We start from the raw sequence: 14,033 nt of genomic DNA on the forward strand, positions 1-14,033 counted from the left end.
TCTCTCTTCACTACTCATTGCCTCTGTTTGTAAGCCAGCTACCTCATCTTCAGCACTATTATCCACTTTTCCTTCGATACTTTTTGCATTGAAATATACACAGCTCAGGATACAAGTTGCACCATGCTGAACCTTTCAATTCCTAACTCTGTCTGAGGAACATCTGCCTTCACAACCTCTCCACTAACTGTTCTGGCACTCTGGTTCCCATCCACTTGCAACTCTAGTTTAATCCCCACCATGCAGCATTAACAATACTTCCCGCTAGGCTATTAGTCCCCCTCCAGTTCAGGTGCAAATCGTCCTTCTGTACAGGTCCGTCCTTCCCTGGAAGAGAGCCCTATGATCCAAAGATCCTCCTGCACCAATCTTTAGCCATGTATTAAACTATATAATCTTCCTAGTTTGGCCTCACTAGCACATGGCACAGGTAGTAATCCTGAGATCACAACCCTGAAGGTCCTGCCCTTTAATTTAGCACCTAACTCCCTGACCTCTCTATGCAGAACCTTGTCACTCATTCTATCCATGTCATTGGTACGTACATGGACCACGACTTCTGGCTGTTCACCCTCCCAGTTAAAAATGCTGAGGACTCTGTCTGAGATATCCACAGACCCTGGCATCAGGGATGCAATATACCATCCGGGAATCTCATTCTCAGCCACAGAACCTCTTGTCCATTCCCTAACTAATGAATCCCCTATCACTACAGTGTGCCTCTTCTCTCCCTTTGCCTTCTGAATCACAGAGGGAGACCTGACCACTGTGACTTTCCTGTTAGGTCAACACCCCCAACAGTATCCAAAGTGATATACCTGTCTATCAGGCATATTCCACACTTAACCCTTTTCCCCTTCCTGACTGCCACCCAGTTTGCTGTGTCCTGCAGCTTGAAGTAACTACTTCTCAATATATCTAATCTATCACTCTTCCAGCCTCACAGATGATCAGTCCACATTGTTTTCCTGTTGTCATGAGTTAGATGTATAGGGTAGGCATTGGAGAAGATTTAGCCTGTCCATGGGGATTTTCTTGGACTCTAGAAAATCTTCAGCCTGGTAGCACTTTAGGTAGCACTTCAGCCTGGTCTAACAACTTCATGGTGCATTGCTTCAGGAAAGCTAACAGTATCATGAAAGACACCTGCACCCTGGTCATTCCTTGTACTTGCTTCTATCTTCTCGGAGAAGAGTCAGGAGATTGAAAGCATGGATGACCTGACTCAAGATCAGTTTCTTCCCCACTGCTGTTAGCCTCTTGAACGAATCACCACTTTCACACCTCAGTCACAGTGGACCTGGGTGTCTGTACCTCCCTCTGCAAATGGATCCACGACTTCCTAACCAGAAGACCACAATCTGTATGGATTGGTGATAACATATCCTCCTCTCTGACGATCAACACAGACGCACCTCTACTCTCTATATACACATGACTGTGTGGCTAAGCATAGCTCAAATACCATCTACAAATTTGCTAATGATACAACCATTGTTGGTAGAATCTCAGGTGGTGACGAGAAGGCATACAGGAGTAAGATATTCCAACTAGTAGAATGATGCTGCAGCAACAACCTGGCACTCAACATCAGTAAGATGAAAGAGCTGATTGTGGACTTCAGGAAGGGTAAGACGAAGGAGCACATACCAATCCTCATAGAGGGATCAGAAGTGGAGAGAGTGAGCAGCTTCAAGTTCCTTGGTGTCAAGATCTCTGAGGACCTAACCTGGTCCCAACATCGATATAGTTATAAAGAAGGCAAGACAGCGGCTATACTTTATTAGGAGTTTGAAGCACTCAACAAATACACTCAAAAACTTCAATAGTTGTACCGTGGAGAGCATTCTGACAGGCTGCATCACTGTCTGGTATGGAGGGGCTACTGCACAGGACTGAAAGGAGCTGCAGAAGTTTGGAAATCTAGTCAGTCCTATCTTGGGTACTAGCCTACAAAGTACCCAAGACATCTTTACGGAGTGATGGCTCAGCGGTGGTCCATTATTAAGGACCTCCAGCACCCAGGGCATGCCCTTTTCTCATTGTTACCATCAGGTAGGATGTACAGAAGCCTGAAGGCACACATTCAGTGATTTAGGAACAGCTTCTTCCCCTCTGCCATTTGATTTCTAAATGGACATTGAATCTTTGGACACTACCTCATTTTTTTAAATATACAATATTTGTGTTTTACACTTTTTAAAAATCTATTCAATATACATAATTGATTCACTTGTTTATTGATTATTATTATATTTATTATTTTTATATCTCTGCTATATTATATATTGCATTGAACTGCTGCTGCTAAGTTAACAAATGTCACAGCACATTCTGGTGATAATAAACCTGATTCTGGTTCTGATTTCCTCAAACCCTTAATTCTACCTGTACCATTATTATCTCTTTTCCATTTCTTTTTGTGTTCAGTTTGCACAATGCCATTCAGATCTTCTGCTCTCATTCTTGTATTTATCACTGCATGTATTTACCCATGTGGGCTGTTTACTCTGTGAGCTTTGCGTGAATTTCACTGCACGCTGATATCTGAATTTTCCTACCAATTGGATTACAAAGAATGCCAAGGTATGGCATTCATTTCCCATATTGTCTACAGCAGTGCCACTGGCTTTATGCTCCATGCAAAGCTCCTTCCACTCTGTTTCATCTCACTAGGTCATTATATCCCCCTATTCCTTTCTGCCTCCGTTTCCATTTAATCCAGTATATGATTTGATTCCTTCCTACAGGAGAAAGTTCCATATTCTCACTGAACCCTGAATAAAGAGGTTCCATGTGAATTTCCTATTAGGAATTATTTTATATTTATGTTGCTGCCTAGATTTGCTCCCTCCCCCAGCATTTTTTTACAGGTTTCCTATCAAACTGCTTGAATCAATATCTTCAGATTTTTAGGAAAGTGGCCAAGACTGCTTCCCAACTCTGACCTTAAATTCTATCTCAATAAGAAGCCTTGTCTCTTCTGGTAGGATATTTCAAATCCCCTTAGGCCAATCTTCACACCAACTAATGAGTTCCTGGCTTTGTAAATAGATTTCATTCTATTTCTCCTAATCCCCTTGCTTTCACCAGGCTGAGCGTTGGTGGCATTGATCTGGTTACTATTTACTAAACTTTATGGATTTTCATTGGCTCTGCTAGGTCCCGTTTGATCTGACACTGCAGAACCATCAGCCATTAGATTTGAAAATCTAAAAAAATACTGCAGCTACTGGAAATCTGAAGTAAAAACAGAAAATGCTCGAAACATTCAGTGGGTCAAGCAACTTCTGTGGAAAGAGAAGCAGTTCGAGTTTCAGGTCAAAGATCCTTCATCAGAACTGGAAACCAGAGTCAGAGTCATAGAAAAGTACAGCACAGAAACAGCCCCTTTGGCCCATCTAGTCCAGGCCGTAACTATTTAAACTGTCTATTCCAGGACCATAGCCCTCCATACCCCCACCATCCATGTACCAATCCAAAGTTCGATTAAATGTTGAAATCAAATTCACATGCACCACTTGTGCTGGCAGCTCGTTCCACACTCTCACGACGTCCTGAGTGAAGAAGTTTCCCCTCATGTTCCCCTTAAATTTTTCACCTCGCACCCTTAACCCATGACTTCCGGTTGTAGTCCCACCAAACCTAAGTGGGAAAAGCTTGCTTGCATTTACCCTATGTATAGCCCTCATAATTTTGTGCACAAGAGGAAATGAGTCAGTGGTAGAGAAGGTGGGCAAGGGATGGGTAGAGAAACAAGTATATCTCTAATAGGGTGAGAACAAATGACTTGAAGAGGCAGGTAGAGGTCTGCTAACAGCAAAACTATGGGACATGCCTATCAGTCCAGACTAAACAAAGAGAATGGGAATAATTGAGGGAAAATGGCAAACAGCCAGTTCTGATGCAAGCAGAGAGTAAGAATGAGGTTGGAGACCTTTTGCAGGAGTTAATATATAATATGAACTCTGCAACATGTCCAGAGAGAAGATAAGGTATTTTTCCTCAGGCTTGCGTTGACCCACGTTGTAACAAATCAATTAGATTTGTTTTGCATGTAATGCCATAGTGTTTACTTACTTACTGCCCATTACGCCTGCTGGCTTTTAGGGCAGTTTTGAAGGTCCTCCATCTCCTTGGCAGTGGTCAGGGAGATTCATTGTGCTGGTAGCTCCCTCCTGGTTTTCACTTCTGTCAGCAATGCAACTCTTAGGTAGAGGCTCAGGAATACTGTCATACAAAGATGTAGGGTTCTTTATTGCTGTTTCCGTAACAGTTTTGTTTGACCAGTCAGGGTTGTTAGCCTGAGTTGAACCCCCCACCTGCTGAACCTGGAGGACCAGTGAACCACTCTTGATCTGGCCTCTACCCTTTGACCTGTTTGTCATGGGTGACCCTACCGAGAGCCAAAGCATAAAGCCCTGACTGCAGGCAGCATAGCTCTCTGGGTCATTGAAACACGTAAGCCTCCAAACCACAACAAGGTCGTGGTCCTCTTGGAGGATGCCATTGTGTTGCCACACCAATCAAGTCCTTGGTTTTATATGGCTCAATGCAGCCATAATGATTATTATTATTATTAGAAGTGAGACAAAGCAGCATCAACTTCATGGACCCTGTACTGATTACAGAGGAGGAGGTGTTTGCTGTCCTGAAGCAAATCAAAGTGGATAAATCCCCAGGGCCTGACAAGTTGTTTCTTTGGACCTTATGGGAAGGAAGTGCAGAAAATACTGAGGGCCACATAAAAATATATAAATCATCCTTTGTGACAGGAGAGGGACCAGAGGACTGGAGGATAGCCAGTGTTGTCCCATTGTTTAGGTAAGGCTCTAAACATAAACCAGGAAATTATCGACTAGGAAAGTTATTGGAAGATATTCCAAGGGACCGGATATTTAAGTATTTGGATGGACATGAACTGATTAAAGATAGTCAGCATGGCTTCATGCGTGGTAGGTCATGTCCAACCAATCTTATAGAGACTATTGAGGAAGTAACCAGGAAGTAGATGAATGCAAGGAAGTGGATATTGTCCATAAGGACCTTAGCAAGGCATTTGACAAGTCCTGTACGGAAGATTAGCCAAGAAGGTTCAGTCACTCAGCATTCAAGATGGGGTATAAATTGGATTAGACATTGGCTTTGTGGGAGAAGCCAGGTAGTAAATGGTGGCCTCTCTGATTGGAGGCCTGTGACCAGTGGAGCGCCACAGGGATTGGTGCTGGGTCCCTTGTTTGTCATCTATATTAACGATCTGCATGATAATGTGGTTAACTGGATCAGCAGATTTGCAAATGACACCAAGACTGGGGTGTGGTGGACAGTGAGGAAGGTTACCAAGGCTTGCAGAAGGATCTGGATCAGCTGGAAAAATATGCTGAAAAATGGCAGATGGAATTTAATGCAGAGAAGTGCAAGGTGTTGCACTTCAGTAGGTCCAAGAAGAGTTGGTAGGTAAGTGGTAGGGCACTGAGGAGTGTGACAGAATAAAATGATCTGGAAATACAAGTCCATTATTTATTGAAAGGTAGATAGGGTCATAAGGAAAGCCATAAATCAAAGTACTGAGTACAGGAGACAGGGTCTAATCACAACAAGAGAAAATCTGCTGATGCTAGAAATCCAAGAAACACACACAAAGTGCTGGAGGAACTCCACAGCATCTTTGGAAAAGAGAACACTCGACGTTTTGGGCCGAGACCCTTCCCTTGAGGAAAAGAATGAGGAGTCAGTGTAAGAAGGCGGGGAGGGGAGGAAAAAACACAAGGTGTTAGATGAAACTAGGAGGGGGAGGAGTGAAATAAAGAGCTGGGAAGTTGATTGGTGAAAGAGATACAAGACTGGAGAAGGGAGAATCAAATAGGAGAGGACAGAAGGCCATGAAAGACAGAAAAAGGGAAAGAAGCAGTAGAGGGAGGTGATGGGCAGGCGAGGAGATAAGGTGAGAGAAGGAAAAGGGGATGGAGAGTAGAGTGGAGGGGGCATTGCCAGGAGTTTGAGAAATTGATGTTCATGCCAGCAGGTTGGAGGCTACCCAGACGGAATATAAGATGTTGTTCAACCTAAATGTGACCTCATCGCGACAGTAGAGGAGGCCATGGATGGACATATCAGACTCGGAATGGGAAGTGGAATTAAAATGGGTGGCCATTGGGAGATCTTGCTTTTTCTGGCAGATTCGGTGAAGCAGTCTCCCAATGTACGTGGGGTCCCCCCAATATACAAGAGGCCACATCGGGAGCACCAGATACAATAGACAACCCCAACAGACTCACAAGTCAAGTGTTGCCTCACCTGGGAGGAGGTGTAGGGGCAGGTGTCGCACTTGTTCCACTTGCAAGGATAAGTGCCAGGAAGGAGACAATGGGGAGGGATGAATGGTCAAGGGAGTCATGTAGGTCGCGATCACTACAGAAAGCAGAATGTGGGAGGAGGGAAAGATGTGCTTGGTGGTGGGATCTCGTTGGAGATGGCAGAGGTTATGGAGAATTATGTACTGGACGTGGAGGCTGGTGGAGTGGTAGGTGAGGACAAAAGATGGGGTGGCGGTAGGACAGGGTGAAGGCAGATGTGCGCAAAATGGAAGAGATGCGGTTGAGGGCAGTGTTGATGGTGGAGGAACGGAAGCCCCTTTCTTTGAAGAAGGAGGATATCTCCTTTGTTCTGGAATGAAAAGCCTCCTCCTGAGAGCAGATGCAGTGGAGATGGAGGAATTGTGAGAAGGGGGCGGCATTTTTACAAGTAACAGGTGGGAAGAGGTGTAGTCCAGGAAGCTGTGAGAGTCAGTGGGTTTGTAATAGACATCAGTGGATAAGCTGTCTCCAGAGATAGAGACAGAGCAATCGAGAAACAGGAGGGAGGCGTCGGAAATGAACCTGGTAAATTTGAGGGCAGGATGGAATTTGGAGGCAAAGCTGATGAAGTTAATGAGTTTGGCATGGGTGCAGGAAACAGCACCAATGCAGTCATCGATGCAGCGTAGGAAAAGCAGGGGAGTAATACCAGTGCAGGTTTGGAACATAGACTGTTCCACGTAGCCGATAAAAAGGCAGACATAGCTGGGACCCATCCGAGTACCTATGGCTACATCTTTTGTTTGAAGGAAGTGGGAGGAGCCAAAGGAGAAATTATTGAGAGTGAGGACAAGTTCTGCCAGACGGAGGAGAATGTTGGTGTCGGGGAACTGTTTGGGTCTGGTGTCCAGAAAGAAATGGAGAGCTTTGTGGCCTTCCTGGTGGGGGATGGAGGTGGATAGGGACTAGGCATCCATAGAAAAAATAAGATGCTTGGAACCAGGGAACTTGAAATCATTGACAAGATCAAGAGCATGTGAAGTGTCATGGACGTAGGTCAGGATGGACTGAACAATGGGGGATAAAACTGTTTCAAGGTATGCAGATATGAGTTCAGTGGGGCAGGAACAAGCTGAAACAATGGGTCTACATGGAGAGGCAGATTTGTGGATCTTGGGTAGGAGGTAGGAATTGGAAGTGTGGGATGAGGGAATTATAAGGTTGGTGGCAGTGAATGGGAGATCCCCAGAGCTAATATGGTTGATGATGGTGTGGGAGACAATGGCCTGGTGCTCCTGTGTGGGACCCTGTTTGAGGGGTAAATAAGAGGAGATGTCAGACAGTTGTTGCTGGGCCTCAGCAAGATAGGGGTCAGTATGCCAGTCAACTTATCTGCAGGTTTGATGGTGAGGTTAGGACTGGTGTGGAGAGAGTGGAGAGCAGTGTGTTCAGAAGGAGTGAGGTTGGAATTGGAGAGAGGAGCACTGAAGTCAAGATGGTTGATGTCTCCTTGGCAGATAGCAATGAAAAGATCCAGAGCAGGCAGAAGACAAGAGCGGGGTGTCCAGGAAGAGTAGGAGGGTCCATGGTCTTCTGTCCTCTCCTATTAGATTCTTCTTTCTCCAGCCCTATATCTCTTTCACCAATCAACTTCTTAGCTCTTTATTTCACCCCTTCCCCTCCTAGTTTCACCTATCACCTTGTGTTTCTTGCTCCCATCCCATCCCTTCTAGCTCTGACTCCTCATCTTTTTTTCTCCAGACCTGCTGAAGTGTCTCGGCCCGAACTGTCGACTATACTCTTTTCTGTAGATGCTGCCTGGCCTGCTGAGTTCCTCCAGCATTTTGTGTGTGTTGACAGGAGATGGGATGTTATGTAGAAGTTGTATAGGATGTTGGTGAGGCCTAATTTGGAGTATTGTGTGCAGGTCACCTACCTTCAGGAAAGATGTAAATAAGGTTGAAAGAGTACAGAGAAAATTTGCAAGGTTGTTGCTGAGCCAGGAGGACCTGAGTTGTAAGTAAAGAGAGAATAGGTTAGGACTTTATCCCTTAGAACATAGAGGATCGAGAGGAGATTTGACAGAGGTATACAAAATTATGAGAGGTATAGATAGGGTAAAGGCAAACAGGCTTTTTCCACTGAGGTTGAATGGGTCTACAACCAGAGGTCATGGGTTAAGGGTGAAAGGTGAAAAGTTTAAGGGGAATATGAAGTGAAACTTCTTCACTCAGAGGGTCATGAGAGTGTGAAAAGAGCTGGCAGCACAAGTGGTGATATGAGCTTGATTTCAACACAAGTGAAGTTTGGACAGGTACATGGATGGTAGGGGTATGGAGGGCTATGGCCCTGATGCAGGTCAATGGGAGTCGGCAGCTGAAATGGTTTCGACCTGGACTGGATGGGCCAAAGGGCCTGTTTCTGTGCTGTACTTTTCTTTGACTTTATGACTCTATTATCCTAAAAAAGGCTGGTCAAAAATAAAGGTAGAGAATCTCAACTCTGTTTCTTTATTTCCACATGCATTTACAACATCCAGTATAAATGATTACAGATGATCAAAATCATTTAGCATATTACACAAAGTACATACTTGGTTGAAAGTATCACTAATCACAAGAATGCAGCATTATTGTTTTAACATTATTTAACAATAAATACATTTAATTTAGAGCTGCCAGATTTCAATGCCTGTATGTCATTCTATTTTTACCTTCATTTGAGAATTCCCAACGTGAAATTCAAGCATTTTTTTTTCATTGGTAGACACTTTGGCTAGTTCAACCAAAAATGTTCACCTTGTAATAACATTGAATGAAATCACTGGACGATTAGAGGCTGGAGGTAGCCCGTTCCAACCCCTGTTCATTTTAATACCGTACCACAATTGAATCAGTTTCCACCACACTTCAGGCAGTGAATTCAGAACAAAACTACCAGTTGTAAGTAAACATTAATTTTCATCTCTCCTTTGGTTCTTTTGACAGTGACTTTAAATCAGCTCTGGTCCATAATAATTCTCCTAATTTTAAAAAAATTCTCTTTATTCATTCCATCCAGAACATTCTAGATTTTGAACAGAATTATCCATTCTGTACACAAAACTGTAAGACCTCATTCTTGGGGCCAATATAGTAAATAACCTCTACACTCTCTCTTAAGTAGAAACATACCTTTAAATTAATTAACATTAACAATAACTTAATTTGGAAATAAGTATAAGTAAGCTTGTTGTTTATTTTGAGAACTGGGCAGCCTGTTCTGCTCTGATTGGTAACTGAGAAAGCTAACACCTTTGTACCCATTAATGGAAAGGCTTTGCTAGTTAGATACAGGATGAGGATGTTTATTTCTCTGTTGAATTGTAAAACAGGCTGTGATTGATTCAGGTCTGAAGGTCTTGTGCCTTGGCAAAGGGGTTAAACATTAACATGATGTCACCCTTATCTTGCACTGTCCCCCACCACAATTTCAGTGCAATGCTTGGCAAACACACAGGAGCGTAATAGGTAAGCAAAATAAATTAAGTAAATAATTGCACTGAGCATTCAGAACACAACATTACAAAATATTATTCAAACCACAAGAATAAATTATATTTTAATAATAATTAAAACTAAAATGTATAAAATTCAGTGTGAACTATTAGACAACATTTCAAAGCTGCCCTCTATTATTCTAAACAGTTCTCCACTTGCTCTGGGACTGCTATAAACTCATTTGGATTGACTGTTCCTCCAGTGATTGTGGGCAGGCATCAAGCACCAAACTCAACTGCTAAACAGGAAGTGCTATGCAATTGTAGAAAATGAGAGGTATATTGCACACTGACCACACAGTCCATTGCCTGTGTATGCCACAAAGCAGAGAATATAGCAAGCGAAAATATTGGTCTTTTAACTGTCCCTTATGTAAATCATCAGATTTCAATTTCCATTGAATCCAACAACATTGCTCACACACAGGGCTTCTTTACCTCCCTGACAATCTCAGTTTATGGAAGGGAGCAAGCTGAAAGTAGACAGGATCCAGTGATACAACAAATAGCTAATGTTCAATAAACAGATGTGAAAGGAAATTAATGCACTAACTAATCAACCTTCAAATGTAAATCTATGCATTGTGTTAACTACAGGAATGTCACATCAAAATTAAGATTTTCAGTTAATTTGATATTTTTAAATGTGTTTTATTTTCTGGTGAAGTATTTAATCTTGGTCAGTAAACGAGAAATCACTGAGGGGCTATGCAGACCCCAAGACACTCACATTTGGTCACACTGGTATCTAATGGGTCAAAACCTGTAGGTTTTTTAGCAGGGCAAATTGATTAAGGTACAAAATTGTAGTGCTGGGAGTCATTGTGTGATCATTTGATTGGGAATGTCCCTCTGGTGTCAGCAATGTCTCTGTCCAACTGCTGCAGCACCCCAATGCTGGTGATGGGACATTACTGTCACCCTCTGGGCTCCCTTCTCTCTGGGACCCCTGTTGCCAAGTTTCAGGGAAAGATTCAACTTTACTTGACCCTGGGCTCTCTTCATCAATTCCCTGATCCTTTAGCAGCTTGACCAGAAAATCGATATACTTCATTGCCAGGCGAAGAATTTCATTCTTGCTGAGTTTTTTATCTGGGGGGTGTGTTGGGACGAGTTTCCGCAGCTCAGCAAAGGCGCTGTTCACGTTCTGTTGCCTCCATCGCTCCCTGGTGTTGCTAAAAACCTTTCTGGTCATCTTGCCTTGGAACTCTGCAATGATAATGTCGGACCAAAACATTTTAATACGGGACCGCTTAAGTAGAGTCGCCGTCGTATTGAAGGAAATACAGCAGTCAATATGCACATTGCAAACTCCGATAATCAACAGGTGAAATAATGACTGGATCATGTGATATTGAGTGAGGAATAATAATCCACCCCTGGACAATGAGGAGAATCTGTCTGTTCTTCTCCAAGGTGGGATCTTTTATGTCAACTGAGAGAGCTGATCACCTCTGGTTTAACATCATATTGTGAAGATGATATCTCCCCTTGTGCAGGATTTCCTTACCACTGGACTGGAAGCATCAAAATGATGCTTACTGAGGAAAAGCTGAACTCACAAACTTTGTTACCAACTCACAATGCAGCCTATCATGTTTAGTTGACCTTGCAATCCTTCCTCTGTTAAATAAATCAATGCTCAATGTAGAGTATCAGTGGTAGAATGCACATCTACCACTTTGCAACTTTGAAGATGAATTCACGGACCAAGGTACAGTGAAAAACTTTCTCATGCCATCCACACAGATCATTCTGTAAGGTCAAGAGTCTATCCTATTGTAAAAGAGGTTCGTTCAATAGTCTTATTAAAGTGGGATAGAAGCGGTCCTTGAGCATTATGGTACATCCTTTTAAGCTTTTGTGTTTTCCGTTGGATGGGAAGGGAGAGAACAGAGAATGGCCAGGGTGGCAGGGGTCTTCAATTGTTTTGTCCACTTTACTGAGGCAGAAAGAAAAATAAACCAAGTCCACGGAGGGGAGGTTGGTTTTCATAATGTGATAAATGATACTAGGTTATTCATCTGCCTCTTGTTCCCTTAGGGACTTAGTCCCAGCCCACCTCATTTCTCTGCACTGTTTTGAGCTCAAGTAGGGAAAGTGAAGGTGGGAGCACTTTCACAGATTAAATATGATTATATCAGAGTTAAAGGAGTTAAATCAGAAGCACTAGATTTGAGTATACAAGATTAAATGGTGATGTTAGTTAGTTGCATAAATTCATTAAATAGTTTTGTTTAGGAGATAACCATTTCCTCTGGGGCAACAAGTCCAGAGAAAGGGGGTAAACCTCAAAATTAAGTAATATCAGGAAGCACTTTCACATCTTGATGTAACAACTAGGACAGAGATTCATTCATTAGGTCAAGCCACTTCTGTTGGACAAATTACTGAAGGATGTTAGAATCTAGATGAGTAGGAAGAGATAAGAAACAGATCAATGTGGTCTATCTGTTCAGCAGAACCAGTTAGATAAATGGCTTCCTCATATTTATTTTTGCTCCATTCATTCATAATAAGATGGACTTTGTAAATAGAGTATTGATAGATATTGAAAGATAGTATTGATAGATATAATTGATAATCTTGCAATACTTATTTACTTTAGCAGATGTTTTAAAAATTACTTTGTGCGGTATAGGCATTTCAATCACTGACAATATTTATTGCCTTGCCCCACCTTCCTTTGCGAAGGTAATGAGGAGTTTCCATCTTGAACTATTGCAGTTTGTATGGTGAGGTCAGACCCAGCATGTTTGGGGGGGAGCTGCTGGATTTTGACCTGGTGACAATGAACTGACAATGGTGCAGCACATTTCCAACTGGGAATGGTAAATGAGTAGAAAGGGCAACTTGCAGGTGATGATGCTTTTGCCAGGTCTGAGGGGAGGTACTGGTTGAGCCACATACGGAGCACAAGGAACCAAGGTATTGCATAGAGCAGAGTACATCAAATTATTATTGATGAAGTTGAGCTCAGATTTAGAGGAACCTTTTCAGCCTTAAATCAATAACACAGTCTAATCACACCCTTCATGTCCCTTCACAGACACAGATTATTTTACAACCTCAGCCATGATTATCCCATATTTTTGAAACCCATTAAAGGTGATAGTAAAAATATGGCATTGTAGCAAAGAAAGCACTCCAACAAGCCAGTCATATAATAAAGGGAACAATTTCTCACACAGGAACACTCTTCTCACATCAGAATAGCAGACAGAGTGTATGGAGTTCCTGAACATAATTACATTATTCACAAACAGATAGATTGAAAATCTTACCCGCCCCACCACAGAATTGCAATGCATTAACCTTATTAAACGAAATGCCATTTCTTGTATCCAATACAGTACTTCCCGCTGCCTTTCAACTAATGCAAAATAAGCTATCCGTGGGCAAATTTTAAATTTAAACAAAAACGTATAAATAACTCGAAGAAGAAGAAGAAACGCTCGAAACAGGACTTATAGTGAAAGCAAGTTACTTTGGGGAGAAATACTTACACCTGCGGTGCAGAAGGTTGCCCCGTTTTATTTATTTCCTAGATTAATGTTTTGAATGCACGGGATCACTTCTTACCTGATGTCGGAGGCGCTGGCAGGAGGGGTCGTGCCTGCAGTGGCTGGGAAAGTTGGGGTTGAGTGCTGCGCGACGAGGATGCTCCTGAATGTGTGAAGCCCAGCTCGGCGCAGAGCCGTCCTATGGAGCGAGTGGGGTGGGAGGGCTCCTGTCATTTATAGCGTGCCTGTCCCTTTGTTTGACATGTGTCACCACTTCGAGCTACAAGTGAATGTATTCCCGTCTCCTTCGACAAGAAGAGCCTTCGGTTTCCCCTCTCGCTCATTGACATCTTGTTTCCTCATTTTAAAAAAAATGCTTTCCATCCTCGAAAGCCGAGGCAGTGCTGCACTGACTGGAGTACTGGCGCGTGGATTCGCACTACCTCAGTTGTGCCCAAACCCTTCCGAAATTACGACTGCCAAGGGAAAGACCGCTAATATTTCAGACAGTTCCCATCTTGACATGTGATGCTGCTGGAAGGTAACACCTCAATCATCATTCAGAAACAATAGTGTGCTTTTCCTGATTTTAGAAGGCGACGTCCTGATGCACCGATATACGGCCAGTTCTTAAACTTAATTTTAACTTATATTTCATAAAATGCAAGCGGAATACATATTGCCGCGAGGACCCGC

The 14,033-nt window shown here is 42.9% G+C and overlaps 1 protein-coding gene across 1 annotated transcript; it reads right to left on the reverse strand.

Annotated features, from left to right (window-relative positions):
* Positions 1-8,806: 8,806 nt before the first annotated feature.
* Positions 8,807-13,763, reverse strand: tal2 (T-cell acute lymphocytic leukemia 2). The gene is made up of 2 exons (XM_073047682.1): positions 13,417-13,763; positions 8,807-11,043 (listed from the first exon to the last, which is right to left on the reverse strand). Exon 2 carries the CDS (start codon positions 11,027-11,029, stop codon positions 10,583-10,585), a length of 447 nt encoding a protein of 148 aa, XP_072903783.1. The 5' UTR covers positions 11,030-11,043; positions 13,417-13,763; the 3' UTR covers positions 8,807-10,582.
* Positions 13,764-14,033: the final 270 nt, after the last annotated feature.

This window comes from Hemitrygon akajei, chromosome 6, assembly GCF_048418815.1.
Source record: "Hemitrygon akajei chromosome 6, sHemAka1.3, whole genome shotgun sequence".
NCBI lineage: Eukaryota > Metazoa > Chordata > Chondrichthyes > Myliobatiformes > Dasyatidae > Hemitrygon > Hemitrygon akajei.